Genomic DNA, 19865 nt, shown 5'->3' on the forward strand with positions numbered 1-19865 from the left:
AAAAGTAAATTGAGTATTTCTGGATTTATTCTATTTTTCTGGATTTTTCATTTAAAAATATATTTTATAGATCAAGCAGTTAAGTGATTACTCAGCAAATTTCTAAAGGGGAAAATATTTTAATATAAGTATTGAGCTAGAGATAAAGCAACCTTTATCATTATCCCTGAAAAATTACTGTAATCACATCACTTCATTCATTATTTAGTCTATACAGACAAAGTCTCAGTCCGAGATGATATATGACAACATTATCGGTTGACTTTCATGACAACACTTTCAGCTTTCTGGTTTCATTCATCACCAAACTGTCCCACTTCTCTCATTCTAAATGTGTGCTATCACAATTTGTAAACTACGCAGAGACCAGTGATCAGTATGAGGAAGTGAAAATTTGCTGAGAGTTTGTAATCAAATTCATGGCAGTCAAAGCAAAGTATTCAAGTAGTTTGTTGGTGCAGCTGGTGATCTTTTTGGGTACTTTCTTTCCTGCATGGGAATACGCCTCTTATCTAACTCTACCTTTTATTTTCTTGTCTTTCACCAACCGCTCTCTCTTGACTTTGGTGTTTCCCTCTGGGTGTTTCCCTCGTTAAATTCCAGAAAACCTTTCATCCAGGCTGGAGATGAAATACATTTATATGTAAAATAATAGATAAAGCAAGATGACAAAAAAGCTGTAGCCTACAAATCCCCCATGACACATTTTATGGCTGAAACTGATAATTATGTGGGTTTCAGGGGAGCTTAGACTCATGTGGGTTATTTTTTACCAGAAACAAGGATGCTGCAGGTCTTATAGAGACTCACTTATTGGCATGTCAGTTTTCATGCCTTTCAATACAGTTTCTAATGTTTATGTACATTGTCAACAGTCAGGGAATGTAGTGTGATGCATAAGGTGATGATGTGGATAAGGATGGCTGATAAATAATGAAAAAATAAAGACATGTAATATAAAGAGAGAGCATCAATAATGATCAATAATGCTTTGAGGACACATGCTTGGACAAACATGTCATGAAAACACAGACACACAATATAACTTCGAACCAAATTACATCAAGCATGTTTGATGGATTCTATCTTCTAGCTTCCCATGTCATACAGAGATGAACACAAACCACTGATTACCTGGAAAAAACTTATCCAAATATATAAATCACACAAACATGCTCTGCACAATTGTCCCCTGTGATGTAATGCATACGCGTTTATGCAGTAAATGGTATAAAACTACCACAGGACTTTTTATTGGAAACACAGCCAGACATTACTGTGACAATTGTGAGCCAGTGCACTGCCCCCTGGTGGCATGCAGTGTAACCCAACAAATAAGTGTCGCTCCGTAGTTTCTCTTAGATACCATGTTGTCTTTTTTTGTTAAAAGTAAGGACAACAGTTTTTCCCAGGATATCTTTTAAAGAATATTGACGTCAAAACACATACAGAGAGACCACAATGACAGAATCATCGGGTCTCAGGATATTTACATTTTTCCCCTCTGCAGAACAGAAAAAAAAAATGCAAATGTCAGAATGTAGGACAACCTCTGCATCAGGAGGCTGTAGTTGAATTCAGCCTCTATAAAACCATCAGTTAAAATCAGCGGATATACAAAACATCCATATGTATTTAGTTTATGTGGAGAGACGTGCTGTGTCACCTTTATCTGCTTTGACTCCACCTACATTATCAGAACTAAGTGAGTAACTGAAGACAAAAGAGAAAACAAAGCTACAAAAAAACAACTTGAATTCCCCTTTATTCTTCACAAGACATTGATCTAAGCTCTTGAGTTACATGTCTATTGAAATAAGGACAAATCAATGGCTACATTAAAGTCATCTTCCTTTTGATAATCATGATCTATGGCAGAGAGCCACTGTAGCAACAACAATTACAGTGTGTAGACATAGATACGATTGTGGACAGTTAAGACAATCGTTGATATTTTCTGTAGGGTGTCAGAGCAGACGTTCAAGGTTATTACCCACTATATTAGCATTAACAATGACATAATTATGCAATTGGTCATCAGGCTAACAATAACGAAGATTAGGAATCCAAACTTTACTGTCTCTTCAATGAATACTCACCCTACAGTTATTATGCAATGATATATTCTCATTCAGAAGAGACTTGTTTCTGTGTGTTTTCTGTGTGTTTGTATACACACTCCTGCAGTAGTGTTGGTGTCAGGCAGGGAGTTGCAGTCTTGGCAGAAGCGCTGGTGATGTCATCGTTCGATCACAACCGAGATATCAACTCTAGGACCAAATCTGCACGAGAGAAGTTTGAAGAATAAGTTATAACATAAAACAAGCTTATTTTTTTCACATTTTATACAAGTTATAAGCTCAACAACCTTTACATCGAACACAGATTTGATATCAAAAAGTAAATGTAAGAAAATACATTTTATATTATGTCAAAAAAGCAGCCCAACCTAACTTATTAACAATTATCAGATGAATATTATCCAAACATACATATATACACTGGACTGGGCTGATTGGTTATAATCCTAAAAAATGATCTGATCACAAGTCATGTTATTCAAAAGCTGTTGTTGTTATCCTCTAAATGAAACGATGACACGCAGCTGTTGTGATGTGATTCCAATGTGTGAAAAAAAAGTAAAAGAGCAAAATGTTTGCGGTTATGTTGTACTGGGTAAACTCCCGCTCACCCGTAAGGTGTTGTCCCAGGAGGCCGAGCAGAGCGCCGTGCCGTCAGGGGACACTCTGACTCTGCTGATGCGGTTCTCGTGACCAAACAGGATGGAGACACGAGTTCCTTTCAAAACGTCCCACACGTTGATGGTGTAGTCATTGTAACCAGCGAAGAGCAGGCGACCTGGGGGCGAAGGCAGCCGAGGAAGAGAAAGTACGTGAAAGAGGAAGTGGGGGATTCGGAATAAGGGGAAGTAGAGACAAAGGATTGATTGAAAGTATGAAATAGAGAACAATGTTTTTTCCTTGAATCATTAAAAAAAAAAAAAAAACTTTATTTCTATTAAATACTAAAATACTTTTGTGAACAGTTACAGGATATAATTCAATACACTATTAATGGTTTGAGCTGTTACAAACTGCGTACCACTCAGAGAGAAGTCCACAGTGGAAGCACCAAATATGACGCTGTCCTTCTGGTAGATGGCGACCTCGCGGTCAGCTCGCAGGTCATAGAAGCGGCACTGAGGGACACCAGCAAACATGCAGCGACACAGACACAGACAGGACACACCATGGTCATTTGGTGATAGGCATTTTTAGACACTCCATTGACAGGTGTTATTCTGTCCAACTGACTGAGGTCACCGAGTCCACCACATCATCAAATCATGATAAGGAAGAGTGATTCAGAGTAAGTCCAATAAATCAATTGACTTTCTTCACGTGTGCTCCGCGGACATCAATTTGAACACATATTGATCAGCAGACAAATCACACAACGACCAGATTAGCAGGTCATATGACGTGACTCACTGTGGCGTCGTCTGAAGCAGAAGCAAATGCGTCTCCGCTGGGGTAGTACCTGAACACACATGAGCGAGGGTAGAGTTAGCATTGCAGCTCCAATGAGCTCAAATGTAAAACAAAACCAAAAAGGTGGCTTACTTGATTTACATTCTGTGTTTTGGCATATTTGGCTAAAACAACTCATTAGTTTGTCCCAATCAAAATCTAGTTCCACAAACTGTGAAATCTAGAGCTTAAAAGCTAGATTTAAAAGCTATTTTAGACCAGATTAGATGCAGATTGCATTTGTTTTTAGTGTTCAAACTAAGAGCCTCAAAGTTTGACCAAATTGAAAACATGATTTACAATAAGTAGTCTCTCATTCATTTAAGAAAAACAAATAAAATAAAGGGTAGAGGAGTGCCTCAAATGTCGTTTATGATGTTTTGCTGATCTAGGATGGAATTATAACCTTTAGATATCCTTTTGTAATAATAGCAGAAGTGTGACAACAGTTTTAGGTCCTCTCTATCTCATCTCCCACCTACTTAATAAGAGAGACACTGTGAGACTTATCTTTGTTTTTTTATTATCAAAGAGCTGGACTCACTTTACACAGTTGATGTCGGAATCGTGGGTCTCAAAAGACTGAATGTTCTGTCCAGAGCGCATGTCCCACACGTTGGACTTTCTATCACAGCCCTGATAACACATTGAAGAAAGACAATATTGTTTTTGTCCTGAAAAAGAAAAGTCAGTTTCCTTTGAAATGTCACCGTTTCATGAAAACTCAAAACACCACTTCCAGGGATTTGCCACGGCCACATGAATTATAAACAGACAAATACAAAGACACACACTATCTCTGTCTCACCCCAGAGACAAAAGTGTTTCCAGTCTCAGACGGGGCGAGGTCCAGGGACAAGATATCAGCTGTGTGGCCGTGGAAACTCTGCAGCAGCTGCCCGCTCTCCACATCCCACAGTGCACATGTGCCGTCACCGCTGGAGGTTAGGAGCTAACGGAAACACAGACACATGGAATAAGCACCCGCGTACGCACGGAGCACGGGCATGCCACGCATGTTAAACGTGTGATCAAAAATGAATATGGAGACACAAAGCTTATTTAATTTCAAAGTGCTTTGGATCAAGAGCAACACTTCAGTATATCTTGGAACATTTTTGTAAACTTTTCTCATTGCGGATTTTTTATCTGTCTCAGCGGGCTATGGATGCACTTTTTTTTCTGACATACTATTATGACTTTTTAATTACTTTTTTCCGACATGCTATACTATTACTTTTTATGCCTTTTTTTAACATAACATACTGACTTTTCTATTACTTTTTTAACATACTATACTATGACCTTTTTATTACTTTTAAAAACTATACTACTACTAAAATATAGGCGTGCAGGTGGTGGAGTGGTTAGAGCACATGCCATGTACGCACTTACGCATATGCAGCCGACCCTGGTTCGAATCCCGGCCTGAGGTCCTTTGCTGCATGAATTTTTTTTATCACTTTTTATTACTTTTTTTCAACATAATATTACTTTTTTGCGACTTTAAAAAAAAGTCATATGCCCTGTGTGTATTTATGTGAATCTGTGGAGGTGTGTGTGTGTGTGTGTGTGTGTGTGTGTGTGTGTGTGTGTGTGTGTGTGTGTGTGTGTGTGTTTGCATGTTAGCATGTGGTGCTACTATAACTAACTATAGTATGAACTTTTTTGGCACTATAATTAGACTACTATTACTATTATTTGGCATACTGTACTTGACTTTTTTATTACATAGTAATAGAATATTTGTGAAGTTTTATGACCTACTCTTATTTTTTGTCATAATATAATGACATATTTTTATGACACACCTTCCTATGACTTTTATGGCATACGAGAGTATGACTTTTTATAACATACTATAATACGAATTTTTATGACATTTCATGCTATGAATAATTTTTACATACATTTTATGAATACGTTAAACTGCAGAATTGGATTGATTCCAAAGAAGTTATAGCATTTTGCACACCTATACAATGCATATTAAATGTTGATTATTTGTTCTCTACTTCAAACATCACTTGAACTACAGGCTTTGTATCTCTTTCTCAATTTCAAGTCTTAAAACTGAGAAGTGAAACAGCTGCCGGTTGGGTTTCGTTGTGTGTGTGTCATGTGTGTGTGTGTGTGTGTGTGTGTGTGTGTGTGTGCACTTGCCCTGTGAATGCAGTTGAAGCTATGTGCATATAGACTAAACAGCTACTGCTGTGGTGCCATTAAATGCCGTGATATGACAGATCAGAGCTCAAAAGCATTTCTCTACCTGTCCACATTTTAGAAAGCAGATTTTGATAATGCTGTGATGTTTCTTTTAAGCCACCAGTGAAGTCAAAATCCTCACATTTCAGGCACTAGTGTTCTCCATTTAAAATATGATTACATCAATTATTTTAAGGCTCTCTCACTCTCACTGTGCATCATTTATTTAAATACAAACGAGCACACTAAAATTCCAAAATGTCAGCAATTCCTCTGATGAAAAGAGATTACGTGCACTTAGAGACACATGCAGACATCAGAGATCCCTGCTGGCAGGAGGATTAGAGAGCTCCTGCTGGATGACCTCAGGCACAAAAACACACCACATCCTGCCTGCACCGAGACGCAGCTCCGGTTTCAACATGAACGCAATTATCAGTAAGCCACAATTACTGACACACAAACGCACAGATGGGGACCTCACTGATCTAACAGAGTCTTTGCATCAAGCTGATTCTGCCTACCACCACCTGCATGTTACCATGAATTAAATACTTACAGTGGGTTCATTAAATCACCCTGTGAGCCCACATGTAAATGTCTTTAATGAGAAAGCCTCACGACTCTGTCATTGCAACAGCCGATCTTGTATATCAAAAGTCAGCTGAAAGCTAGTGAAAGACTTAAATATTGCCACACACACAGACACACACACACACACACACACACACATTTATTAACGATTCATTTTTGTGGAACGATACAAGCACATACATTTTTTTGTGAATCCCGAGTTGTAGTTGTTTTTTAGGAGTCGTTAGTATGTATTGACCTTTATTGACCTTGTCATAAAGGCTTCCTGTAGGCTTGAGCCAAAGGTCAGAGATCATATACACACACACACACACACACACACACACGCACGCATGCACACTAAAGTGTTTGCAAGCCTTACTCTTCTGTTCGACGACTTTAAGGCTGCTCTAATTTCGTGGTTCAGTATAAAGGCCGTGAGTGTGTTCATGCATGTTGTTTTGAATGAATAAGATATTCTGGACAGACACATGCATGTGCGTGTCTATGTGTTAAATGTTCCGCCCTCAGGTCAGCGTGCTCCACTCTTTTCTAGATAACGGCCTATTTCCTAGATAAGGTCTACTCAGAGTCTATTAATACACCCAGGGTAGAGGTCCATCACCACCCACCATCCCCCTCCCACCCCTGCACCCTCCTTAGTCCTGCCATCCGTCTCCCTGTCCCTCTGTCATTGTGCTCCTCTGCCTTGCTGAGGGCCACAGAGGAGTAAATTATTAAAGCCAAATATCTCAGGCCGTTTCCTTCATGTTCTCCTTCTGTGCCCGTCCACTACCTTCCTTCTATCCTGTTGGGAATCGGTCCAAGCGGAATCATGCATTTAATCTTCAGGTTTCATCTGTAAAATACTCGTATTTCCAGTTTTTTACAAGGCTCTCAACTGGTGCTCACCTGCATGTCGGAGCTGGTGAAGGTGCATCCTGATACATAGTTGGTGTGCATGGCAACAGACTTCTTCTTTGCAGCCAAGTTCTCGTTTTTGTCCAGTGACAGCGGGAACACTGAGCACTTGTTATCCAATCCGCTTTAAAAGGAGATCAAAACATAAGGTTAAATAAGGGGTGAAGTTATTGAAAAAGAGCAACCAGTGTCTTTTAAATGATGTTTTACACTCAGGCACAATAGGATAATATCTAGTTTGTATGTGATTTCTCTTTCATAAAAGTAATAACAACGTATTAAAATGACTCCAAATATATTAATTTGAAAGTTTTATTGTTGATTTACTGGAAAGAGCAGCAGGTTGTAAAAAGAGTAAAGACAGAAATTCTCTGTACTCACCCACAAGCCACAGCGCAACCTGAGGGGGCATAAGCACAAGCCATCACCCATGTACATGGCAGGGTTACCACATGTTCCTGTAACACACACACACACACACACACACACACACACACACACACACACACACACACACACACACACACACACACACACACACACACGCGCATGCATTCAAGAGAGAGGGGGAAAAAACAAATAGGATCTCTTTAATGAGCATACACTAACTATTCTCATACACATACACACACACACACACACACACACACGCACACACACACACACACACACACACACACACACACACACACACACACACACACACACACACACACACACACACACACACACACACACACACACACACACACACACAGCTGCAGTAAACCTGTATTAATAGGGATCATGTTTGGTGTGGTTATTATTATCCTCCTGGCTGCCATTAAAGTGCACTCTGGCACACAAACACACTTGCAGTTGTTACAGGGGGACAGATGGATAGATAATCTTTAAACGCATATTTCCATGTGATGCGTTGCCTCTCTAGAGTGTGGCAGGAGAGAGAAAAAAAACACTCAACACTAGCACTTATGGTCAAGAGAGCATCTCAGCATTCAAAGGGAGAAAAGCACTTTGCCTCCTGTAACAGAGCGAAGAGGTGTGTCAGGTTAAATTGGCCAACTAAGCGTGTGGAAGTGAAAGCTCCTTCTTTTTTTGTCTGTTCGTACATTTTGTTTTCTTCTCTTATAAATAAAACCAAATATTTAGTCTGAGACCCCGTTAAAACACATCTCATATCCAGATTGTGTCCCAATAGGATTAAACCTGATTACATTTACGCCTGGTATTAATATGCGTCTCAGATTGAGATCCAGTCGCGATAACATCCTCTCTCTCGTGTCAAGTAGTGATTGTGTGTGGATTGAACACACACTTGCATTTACACTTTGTGTTTAGTGCATTATCCAATTGAAATACCATCACGCAAAATGCGTTTTAACTCAAGTTGTAAAACATTAACAGAGGAACGGCGTTGAAGCATTCAATGTGTCTGAGTGTTTTAGTTTAACTTTAAATAAAAATTCACAGTGGTAAGTATACTTCACCAGCATATCCTCAAATTTCTCCTCACTTTGGTGCTTTTCATGTAAGTAAAACCCACACTAGAATGATTTAGTTTTCTGTACATTGAACCTGTAATTTATGTATTAAATATATTTCAAAATAATCTACAGCTTTTGATATCCAGCCTCTTAATTTATGGTAATTATCATTCAAATTAATTCACACGTTTTACTCACCTTATTAAGAGTAAAAGCATCCCAGACAACCACTTTGCCATCCTAGATGAGAAAAGAAAATCTGCATTAAAAATAGAGCCCATAAACTTCAGCTTTAGGTAGCATAAAATGAACACTTTTTATTGGATAATAAAGCACTTCAGCCCTTTAAAATGTACATCTGTGTGTGTGGCAGCGGTGCATGCAGGTGTGCAGTATCGTCGTACCTGTGAGGAGCTGACCAGGCGACGTTTGTCCTTACACCAGTCCATACACAGCACCTTGTTCCCATGACCCTTCAGCACCCGTCTGGTCTTTATGGAGAGAGCACCCAGCACCTCGATCTTCTCAGCCACCTTGTTCACTGACATACCGAGACACACACACACACACACACACACACACACACACACACACACACACACACACACACACAAAAACACAAACACACAAACACACAGACATTTTTTAACAATTAATTAATGTCGGAAGAACGATAGAAGCACATACATATGAAATGTGCCATAAAATAAAAGTGCTTCATTCAGAATTGTAGTTAAGTAAAAGTACAGAAACATTATCAGCGGATTGTAGATTGTGGGGTATCAAAAAAATAAATGCACGTAAAATGTAGCATGGTGCCTGTCTGTGTTTGTGTCATTATGTGACATTGTTGGAGATGCTGAAAGCAGCGTTTAATGTTTCTCGCTGGTCAAGTTAAAGCTATATTTATATAGTAATCTTTAAAAGTTGTATAGGCTTTGTACGTAAAAAAACGTACAAATGCAAAGTCACTAGTAACAGTTGTCAGATAAATAAAGTGGAGTGCAGAGAACTGTAAATCATCATCATCATCATCATCATCATCGTCATCACCATCATCATCATCATCATCAGGACTGAAGTGACACAAGCCTGACTGACTGCAGCTCCACAGTGAACATCTCTCCGTTCATCTCGCTCGTTACAAGTAAAACGATGTCAGACTTACATTCCATGTCGTTGAGCTTGTTCCGCTCCTCCTCCAGCTTCTTCTTCAGACTTTCGCTCTCCCTCTTCAGCGACGCCACCGACTCCCCTGCTTGGAGCCCCTGACACGCCATCTGTGCGCGGTAAACAACAACAACAACAACAACAACTCAATACACACGCGGCAGCGGAGGAGAAAACGCTGAGGGGACGACGCGGTTGTTTGGCGGATGTAAAGATTGTCCTCGAGCTCGACAGATGATGCTCGCGCGTGTCCCCTTCACAGCGCGCGCCCTGCTCCGGTCAGCCCCCTCCCCCTCCCCCCTCCACATCCAAACACGCTGCAGGGTTCAGTCTTCCACTTACTCCCACAGTCACATTAGCGAGTTGTAAAGTTGTAAAGCTGTTTGCGGTTCTTTCTGAGGCTTGAGCACAATAAAGCTGCGCACTCTGTCTGAGTCCTGCTGAAGTTGTGTTTTTAGTTGAATAACTATGCAAACCGCACTGACAAGGCATGTGATTGATACGATTAAATAATAACATTACATGTTAGCTCAGCAATGAGATCGCAGCTTTAACCAGGTACCTTGTCTGCAGATAACTGTTTTCAATTAAAATATTTGTCTGAAATGAAAACCATGAATGCTTAGACGCACCAGCCACAAAAACGTAATTTAAAATTAAAAAATGTTCCCCCACATTTACGCATATTTATATTTGATCGGTTCATTTTGTCCAATGGATCATTATGAAATCAAATTTAAAATACAAACGTTCGCAATGACGATTTGACTTTACTTTTATTATAGGCTACTTTTCTTGCAAAAGTGTTGGCTTTTCCTTAGACACACTTAAACATTAAATATTATTGTAGGATAGTTAGTGTGTGTGTGTGTGTGTGTGTGTGTGTGTGTGTGTGTGTGTGTGTGTGTGTGTGTGTGTGTGCGTGTGTGTGTGTGTGTGTGTGTGTGTGTGTGTGTGTGTGTGTGTGTGTGTGTGTGTGTGTGTGTAAAGATAACGTCTGTATGTAGAAGCGTGGCAGCTGAAACATTGCTGTTATCACATCTGTTCACAGATAAACATAAGAGTAGGAGACGACTGGAACTTCAGGGCCACAGCGTTGAAACTAATGAGTGTGTATATCCAGTCTCTCTTTTTTCATGTTTTCATATCTTGTGAGATCTACACTATAAATGTATGTAAAAAAATAATGCAAATAAAAAGTAAATGCAAACATTGTCACAGTTTGTAATCAAACGTCGTGATGGGTGTTTAGTGGTGAGAAACCCAAAGATCAAACGTACCGTCTCCACACAGAAGGAGCAGTAGTTGATGGCTTCTGTCTTAATGTAGATGTTCATGAGGGGACTGGCTTTCCCACAGCTCTCACACGGGCCAAAGGTGGCCGCAACGAACGTCTGGTCACACATGGCTGCAGGCGATCAGACAACACACCCTGTGGAAATCACACACAAGTACACGCACACGCACCGCACACACACACAGAGAGAGAGAGAGAGAGCGAGAGAGAGATTCAATCAGACAACAGCTGATCGGAGATATTTTGGTTTATTGAGGCTCTTATGATTTCTGTACCGTGTTGTGCTACTTTTGCCTGTGTGTGTGTGTGTGAGCAGATAAGTAGTTGGTAATCTGCTCCAGCCTGATCCTTCTCTGAGCTCCAGAGGAAAGGAGCGCAGCACAGCTATTCTGGGAACTGCACACTTCAAGTACAAAATCAACTACAAAATCAAATACAACACAGTACAAATCATGCACCGCACCATTATTTGAAGCATTACATTGTTTTCAAATTGTGAAGTTAGTTAGTTAGAGTTTAAAACACACACACATAACACAATAACATCATAACATATGTGTTTCCTTCACTTTATTATAATACATTCAGTAAAAAACGTGCATATTTAGAAAACTATAACCTTATTGAGAGATTGAAGTTCATCATCATTACATTTTCAGTCCTTCCATTAATAAGAGAATGATATTGTATGGAACATAGAGTGAAATATTGTGTTTTATTAGCCATTTGAAGTCAAACTGAACATCCCCGGACTTCCATTATAGAGACGACTCTCGACTGCCTCAATTCATCATCAGTGAACTTGTCACTGAGGCTGATTTTGTACAATCATACCAGAAACTGGAAAGATGTTCCAATGGCAAACTCCATCTAGGCTGGGATTTCACAAGTGATAGCAATAGACTCTATTGAGCACCTTTTCTGTACATATGATTGATGCTGGGTTATCTTTAACTCTCTGTTCACATTTGCACAGCGGATTCCATAAATGGAACCCACTCGTAAACACAAAGCACACAATCTGTTTGCAAAACATGATTTACTCACATAATAACGCATATTGATAACAAAATCTTACCTCACAAGAGAATATTTCCCACCCCTCTATGTAGCAGGTATTCGTCCCCGGAGAACTAAGATGATTTTTTCTGTTGAAGAGGATTGTCAGTGAGGGAACAGTAAGCTTCTTAGAGATGTGTTTAAGCTGCAACTCTGCTCTGCTCCACACGTCCCTGCAGCATTACCTGCAAAGTTACATTTACAGCCTAATCCAGAACACTTTATGGATTTAATATAAAAAAAAACCCTCAAACTGCATGAACATTGCATTGCCTCCTTGGTGCAATATAAACTAAAAAAAGTGATTACTTTGTGAAATCAACAGGTGCTATTTCATCCATGTTATAAAACAACCAAAACCTTTTTGTTCAATCTTGTGCAATCACATCAAATCCATTATATCTAGCGCTGATAACAGGAGGCCACAGAAAGAACAAGAAATTTGACAGTTTGAAGGGAAAAAAATAGAAATAATAAACGAAAAGGAAATCATCTCACAGAGACTATCCAAGAGTGCTGAATTCTTTTATTTTACTCTTACAGATTTGACAATTTATTCCAAGGTTCTTAGTTTCTTAACGGTGAACACATTCACTAAGCACGGCTACCAGAAACTACAAACAGTCCAGTTTGTCAAATGTACACATGGGTTGGAGAGGAAACATTTGGTACTGGCACCAACACCGGTACCACAACAAAGCAGGGGTGATGATATATGTTCCGTTTATTTAACTATTTCTTCTTTAAAATGGCACAATCAATGCTAGTGCTGATAAGAACAATGGTCATTTATAATGTCTACGTCGTCTCATACAACCAACTCTCTCGATCTAAAAATGCAGAGTGAAGGAATGACGCGTTCTCCTGTCTGAGAGCCCGAGAGAAGCCCGAGGGGAACAAGGCGCTGCAGCTCCGCTCAATACTGTGAATGGAAGTGTGGTGTTTTCTTCTTTGTTTGGATCTAGGCCAGCCTTCCCACTCTGAACTCTCAATACAACAGTGCAGTTTGCATTAACTGATAGATTTAATAAAACAGGAAGAAAAATCACTGATTAAGAAAGGGAAGCGTCCACTCGCAGAGGGAATGTTGTAGAGGAGCTTAATGGGCCGCAGTTCAGTAGTGAGTCGAAAACAAAAAAATGTATTTCATCTCACAGTCCTTGTCCATCTATCATTTATCTGACTTCCTCGGCAATGTCTAAAAAAAGTGCAACCCATCTGTGACACCGACAGCAGGACACCTTATTAAAACAAAAATGACCACAATTAACAATTTATACTCATTTTACAGTGGAGAAAAACAACTGCACCGACAGAAAAGAAACAAAAACAATGCCACAATGTTGATCATGTGTCGAAGTCATTCAGAGAGCATAAAGTTGAGATAAGGCTTTGTCCAACAATGTGCAGCTAAAATTATCATACACTTTATTAACGATTTGAAACATTCATATGGTTAATTCATTCCTTCAGTGACTGTCTTCCTCGCCACAGATACGTACTGTTTACACAAACCACTCTAAATGACCCATTAATCCAAACGATATACAACAAAAGACAGACTGATAACGTGGTCCCAATGAGAGCATATCGATATCTAATTGTTTACTTTCAAACAAGTGCAACACGAAGCAACTTCACATACTAACTTCTCTTTACTCCACCTACAATTTGTTTTTGTTTGTGACTCATATTTTTACCAAGGTAAAATATTCTTTACTTCTCAACACACCCACCAGAGCCTGGGACAGAAAGTTCACTGGCTCTCAGTACTGAAAAAAACCCCCACTTTACTTCCTTGGTAGGACGGTTTCAAACTAAACATTAAATCAAAACAGGTATTCAGTCCAGTTTTGGTGACCATTCACAATCTCCTATATATACGTAAGCACCTTAAAAGGGACAGTTCATTCCAGAATTAAAAACAGTTTTCCTCTCACCTGTAATGCTATTTATCAATATAGTTTTGGCGTGAGTTGCCTAGTTTTGAAGAAAACAACACATCTTGTTGCACGCAGTTTCATGTATGAAACATGAGTCTGTAGATTATCTTGAGGAACCAGATTTTAACATTTTTTGGCCCTTTGAACACCACAAGTGCCATATAATTCCACTACATTGAAGAGAAGGCAGACATCTCTACGGAAAATATCTCCAAATCTAGGAAGCTCACGCCAAAAATGTAAAATCTAGATTAGAAAATATCAAATTAGGTAAAAAGGCAGTTTGGATTTTGGGGTGAACTGTCCCTTTAAAAAATATTCCAAGTGAAAAACCTTTATGAATAGCTAGTAAGGTCATTCAGCAAAAAAGGTTCACATGAGGCAAATTAATACTAATGGCACAACAGGAAGTAAACGGGCAAAAGTTCTAAACACGAGGCAGCGAGGACCATGGGAATGTGGACAAAGGACTTCTTGTAACAAAGCGTTCAGACTCCCGGACACTCATCCAACGACTCTCAGCTAAGCCAAGGTACCTCTGCAACAACAACAAAAACAACAATAGCATGCAGCTTCCTTTTTGGTAACTGGTAGTGCTGGTAAAGCCAAACCCATGCAGGTTAGGTGCGGGCGGCAGCAGCAGTGCATGCTGTACAGGTATTTTAGCATACTGTAGCCATACTGAGCAATGGGTGTGGTGCAACATCACCAACAGCCAAATATCTCTGGATACCTGAACTAAAACAGAAAAGACAAACATATCTTTCAATGTCAGTCACCCTGCTATGCAATTGAGATGTGGGAGGGGAAAAAAACTACACCTATACTAATGGTTTTGTGTAATAAAAGGCCCATTGGTGTGGTTTCTTGGCCACTCAACAGGAAGGCATAGGGTGGACATGTAGGAGATGGAATCGGGCCCCAAAGCTGCTGCTTGTGTTCGTGTAGGAATAAACCACAAGACACCGTTTTAAAGCTGGACAGAAAAGACCAACCTTTTTCTGTCCATTCTGCTCAGTGATACATGGCTTCACGATATAGATAACTTTTGATGCTTAAGAAAAATTACAATACAGAAATAAATAGTTTCATATAGATAATAGTAAAACAGTTCCAAAGCTCTGACTAGACCTGTGACCAGAGAAGACAAGTAGAAGGAGGAAAGAGATCTCCTGGTGACAACAGCAGTAAGCAGTGGAGTGTGTGTGTGTGTGTGTGTGTGAGTAAATATCTCTGTGCCAGTGTTTCCTGTGATGCTCAGCTCTGGTCACAGCTGTAAACAGTATAGTTTGCAGCAGGTCAAAACCCTTACCTTCTAAATCTCTCCTCGGTTCAAACCCATGCTACACGTCATCTGCCAGAAATGCAGGAGAATCATGAGAAAGTGATATCTCATCTGTGCCTTAAACTAAACTCTACTATATAATTCACCTGATATTGACATAAATAGCCTACGGTGGACCTAAACTAGTCTTTACAAAGCTGTTGATCTGGGGAAATCATAGTCTCAGCCTTCAAACATCGGACACGTTTTCTGCAAAGAGAAAGCTTCTAATTAAAAAAAAAAAAAAAAGGGGGGGGGGGGGGGTAAATACAATAAATAAAATACATGATATATATTATTCATATTTATATATGTATAAATAATATAGTACAGACGATGAGTTCTGTCTTGGCTTGACTGTGTTCAGAGAGTAAACGGACTGTGGCAGAAGGAAGCCTGGTCCAGGTGACCTCAACATGGCGGCTGGCTTCGTACTGGGACTCAGAATTTGCCTATTTGAAAACTTTGCCTATTAAATAGCGACCCAACATCGCAATCTGGACAACAATCTATCAAGTTAAATTGTTACTGCTGGTTCCTCAAGTTACTCCTCTATGCGAGTCTTCATTTTAGGCCCCGCCCCCGTGTACGGCTACATACATTCTCACCGGAGAACGAGACGATGACAAGATTGGATTTGTTTGTATTTTTTCCAAAGTAACGGACTACATTACGAACTATCTTAACAGCTATAGTTGAAACACAGAGGAGGAAGCCGGGGTAACCAGGCCTCAATGACAGACCCAGGTGTGGATGGAGAGCGAGTACTGGAGGCATTGCTCTGGTCCTGTGGCTTCTCTAAGAGGCAAGCATTTTTACAAGCAGTGGATGGACGATGGCAGCCAGATTTAAACCAGCGGCGGCAACCATGAGTGTGCGTTCTATAAGAGAGAAGGTGCACGTGGGTGTAGGCGTTCATGTGTACGTTCAGTGGATGCAAGTATTGTACAGGTGCATGTTGAAAGTTCAGTATGCGGTGTGGTTTGTGTGTTTCATTATTCTGTCTGTGAATGGGGGATCTCTTCAGAGAAGTGGAAACCATGTTTTAGATCAGAAGATCCTTGAGATTCACTTAATCTTTTTGCCATAATCACTAAAATTGTTATAATAGAAATCCTAATTTTTTATTTTCTTTTTCTTTTATTTAAACTTGAAATTCAAACTGTGGCCACGACATCAAATGGCTGGCGTCCTGTGGGGCCTCGGTTTAGACACGGGTGAGGAACCCCAGGTTGAGTGAGCCGGGGATCTGGATGGTTTCCAGGGCGAGCGATGAAGGGCTGAATGGGAAAGTGACCGGGTAAATCATCTTCGTATCCATTAACAACTGGGGACTCTCACACCGATCTCGCAAGCGAGTCTGAAGGGAAGAAGAAGAGAGCAAATGAGATGGAAATAATTCAGATGCAGTTAAATTTCATTTGGTAACAGGTGAGTCATTGATCCATCGGGAGTAAATTACCTGTATGGTTCGTATGAAAGCAACTGATACTCTCTCCTCAAACTCGTTGACTGGAGTGTAGAGGTTCAAGACTTTCACGATCTGGAAGAGACAAAAAACATTTTACTTTCAGTTGGCTGGGGCTCTCGACCTTTTAAACAGACTGAGGTTGAGAACAATGATTTAAAAATCTGGTTTCTTTGAATGTGGTGTGATAAATGACAGTTTACCTGAGCAGTGGTGAGGGCCAGGCACATGGAGCAGATAGCCTCGGCGTCCTCATCGGTCTTTTTCTTCACCTGCAGTAGCTGAGCGGCCTGGATCAGAGGCTCCAGTGTCTCCTTGGCTCCGCATGTCATAAGACCTTTGTCTCTGAGCCATTCCTCCAGCTGGCTCACGTTGTACCTGCACATGCAGACAGACACACATAAGACCAAAGACACCAAAAAACCCTGGAGCTCCCGTCTGAGCAGTAACAACTCCCACTGTACCTGATCTGCATGCCTTTGCTCCAGGAGCACATGTCCTTGCGTAGCAGCAGGTTGTTGAGGGTGACGGCTCCGATGATGTAGAACTGCTGCTTCACCACCTGCTTGATGAGCTCGGGGTCGGTGCCGTGCTGGCACATGGTGGAGTGGAAGGCGCTGAGCTGCCGCAGGATGGAGTCCAGGGTGTAGGTGCCCTCGTCGGCGATACTGGACGTCCGCTTACGTAGACCTGTGGGCTTCACCCCCGACACGCCCTGGATGGTCTCGTGTTCCAGCATTGCAGACACTGCAGAGATGTACGTTTTGTAAGTAATTGTAATAGTAATTGCATATAAGCAAATCCGATCTAAAGTAGCATACTAGCGCGCACACACACACATACACACACCTATCATGGGCTGGAGGATGTTCTCCATGCATTTAATCAGCTGCTGGTAGATCTGGATGGCGAGGTCACTGATCACCTGTCTGTACTCTGCCAGGTCAAAGTTGGACAGACAGTGTTCGGTCTGCCTCTGCGTGTTGTGCTTCATAAAAGCCTGAGACACATGGACACAAAGAATATAGGGGGGTTAAAAAAAAAAGTCAAAATAATTTTTACATGTTAGGATAGGAACATTTTTTCTCTCTTTTCCTTAACCGCTTTATTAAAAACACTAGTGATGGTGAGATGAAGCCTCATGAAACATCAAAGCCTCTCAGCCAGATGAACCACCAAAGTGGTTTGACCCCAAAGCTTCAAATAAGTACGCTAGGGACACCTAGTGGTGAATGAAATTATGAAGAAAGTAAAAGAGTTTCCAGTCACCCTAACATGAGATGTTTGCTTCATGTGCCGATACAACATCAAGTCATTTGAGAATTAAAGTCATCTTGGTGATAAATGTGTGTGAGTGTGCCTTTCATAAATAGTTCCCGAACTCGAGATAGAAAATAAGTCATTCGGTAATATTCAGACCTGGATTTGAACCTACAACACTTTGATAATGTGTCTCATTCCTTCGCCACTACTCCACCATTGCCTATTTGAAACATGAGATAGTATTAATACTTATAATAATGATATATAATAATAATAATAATATGTAATATAAGTAATGGATCCATTGAGGTGGGTCACTGCAACTCAATACTGGATTCGAACTTGTAACACTTTGACAACAAGTCCAACTTCTTAACCACTACACCACTGCCTCTTTGTAGTATGAGCAGCAATAGTAATAATTATAATAATGATGTATAATAATAATGATAAAGTGATATATTATATAAGTGGTAGGCCTACACTGCAATTCCACCTTGGATTTGAACCTACAATGCTTTGATATTGTGCCCGTTTTTATAATAATGATGTATAAGAATAATGATAAACCCACAATTAGTATTTGTGTATGATGCATATGTATAGTCAAAATGTCCCGCTAATTTTTAACCTGTATTGCGAAACAGGAGCCCGAAGCGACGCCTTGCTCGTCATTAGCAACGTCATTTTGCCGAGGTGAATCAGATCTCGACACGGAGCTTCGTTGGGGGAGGAGCCGAACTACTCGACACATGCCTCGAAGCCTCGACGCAAACCATAACATCACTAAAAAACACTATTCCATTCCAAACCTGTGATATTTCATATTAATAATAGCATTACTACATTATATCATAAGTAACAGCATAAATACTTTTTTTTTTAAAACAAATATTTAAAAAAATCCATCACTATTTATTATTATTTACATTAACTGCCCTACTGGTTGGTAGATTTACAACAACAACCAAAAACCCATAAAAACAATCCCAATGGAGTCTAACAAGCCCTATTCATGAATGTGGACACATGTAAGCGAGACAGTTTCTATCATGGTGTGCATTGCATCAGTGTCACCTCGTCTCCGCTGTATTGTTTCAGACAGTGTAAGAAGCGGCAGGTGTTAGCCAGCCAGAAGGAGACCGTCTCAAAGTCGTCTCCTCGTTTCTGTGGCAGGGGAAGAACAAATCGGAGTCAGTAAACCAAAGACGGTAAACCACATGACTGGTAATAGTCATACAGTAACTCTATTCCACTCTCCAAGTCAAACATCCCACACATTATTTTAGAAATTACATCATCAATCAGGCACCACACATCTACACTATACATACCTTTAGGATCTTCTTAATACTGTTGATGGTTGATGTGAGCAGGGTGCGGACCTTCTGGTCATCGTTGACGTAGTCTGCATGTCTCAGACACATGAACAGGATGTAGGCTGGCAGACCTGGGATCAGATTCACGGCTACACCACGAGGCTTAAGCTCTGGAGACAGGAAGAGGAGGGAAGGATTCAGTGATGGACATAAGAAAAGGAACGTTTCTGCAGTCATACGAAGCTTCATTTTCTACAGATGCTTTTTAGATTGGGCTGCACGGTGGTGTGGTGGGTAGCACTGTCGCCA

At 40.4% G+C, this 19865-nt stretch overlaps 2 protein-coding genes across 3 annotated transcripts in view; both read right to left on the bottom strand.

Moving 5' to 3' along the window:
• Positions 1-1748: 1748 nt before the first annotated feature.
• gnb5b (guanine nucleotide binding protein (G protein), beta 5b) lies at positions 1749-12384 on the bottom strand. Its single transcript, XM_084017514.1, has 13 exons — positions 12259-12384; positions 11164-11315; positions 9882-9993; positions 9118-9254; positions 8912-8953; positions 7611-7687; positions 7221-7353; positions 4339-4482; positions 4075-4166; positions 3492-3540; positions 3103-3199; positions 2693-2859; positions 1749-2282 (listed from the first exon to the last, which is right to left on the bottom strand). The coding sequence occupies exons 2-13, from the start codon at positions 11287-11289 to the stop codon at positions 2271-2273; spliced, it is 1188 nt and encodes a 395-aa protein (XP_083873640.1). The 5' UTR covers positions 11290-11315; positions 12259-12384; the 3' UTR covers positions 1749-2270.
• Positions 12385-14766: 2382 nt separating this feature from the next.
• The window catches only part of myo5aa (myosin VAa), a 46147-nt gene continuing 41048 nt past the window's right edge, over positions 14767-19865 (bottom strand). For both annotated transcript variants that reach the window (XM_084034948.1, XM_084034949.1), the window contains 7 exons: positions 19572-19726; positions 19315-19404; positions 17824-17974; positions 17439-17721; positions 17178-17352; positions 16969-17049; positions 14767-16866 (listed from right to left, as the gene is read on the bottom strand). In XM_084034948.1, the coding sequence (XP_083891074.1) occupies positions 16714-16866; positions 16969-17049; positions 17178-17352; positions 17439-17721; positions 17824-17974; positions 19315-19404; positions 19572-19726 (1088 nt within the window). In that variant the 3' untranslated portion in view covers positions 14767-16713. The remainder of the gene's footprint in view (positions 16867-16968; positions 17050-17177; positions 17353-17438; positions 17722-17823; positions 17975-19314; positions 19405-19571; positions 19727-19865) is intronic.

The sequence above is a fragment of the Eutrigla gurnardus genome (genome assembly GCF_963514095.1).
Source record: "Eutrigla gurnardus genome assembly, chromosome: 1".
Classification (NCBI taxonomy): Eukaryota; Metazoa; Chordata; class Actinopteri; order Perciformes; family Triglidae; genus Eutrigla; species Eutrigla gurnardus.

Excerpts from the sequence above, each read along its gene's own strand:
- gnb5b (XM_084017514.1), bottom strand. The coding sequence starts at position 11,289 with ATGTGTGACCAGACGTTCGTTGCGGCCACCTTTGGCCCGTGTGAGAGC. Across the intron at positions 3,541-4,074 it reads TCCGACATCAACTGTGTAAA|GTACTACCCCAGCGGAGACG; the intron begins GTGAGTCCAGCT and ends ATGTGTGTTCAG. Across the intron at positions 3,200-3,491 it reads CTGCTTCAGACGACGCCACA|TGCCGCTTCTATGACCTGCG; the intron begins GTGAGTCACGTC and ends GGTGTCCCTCAG.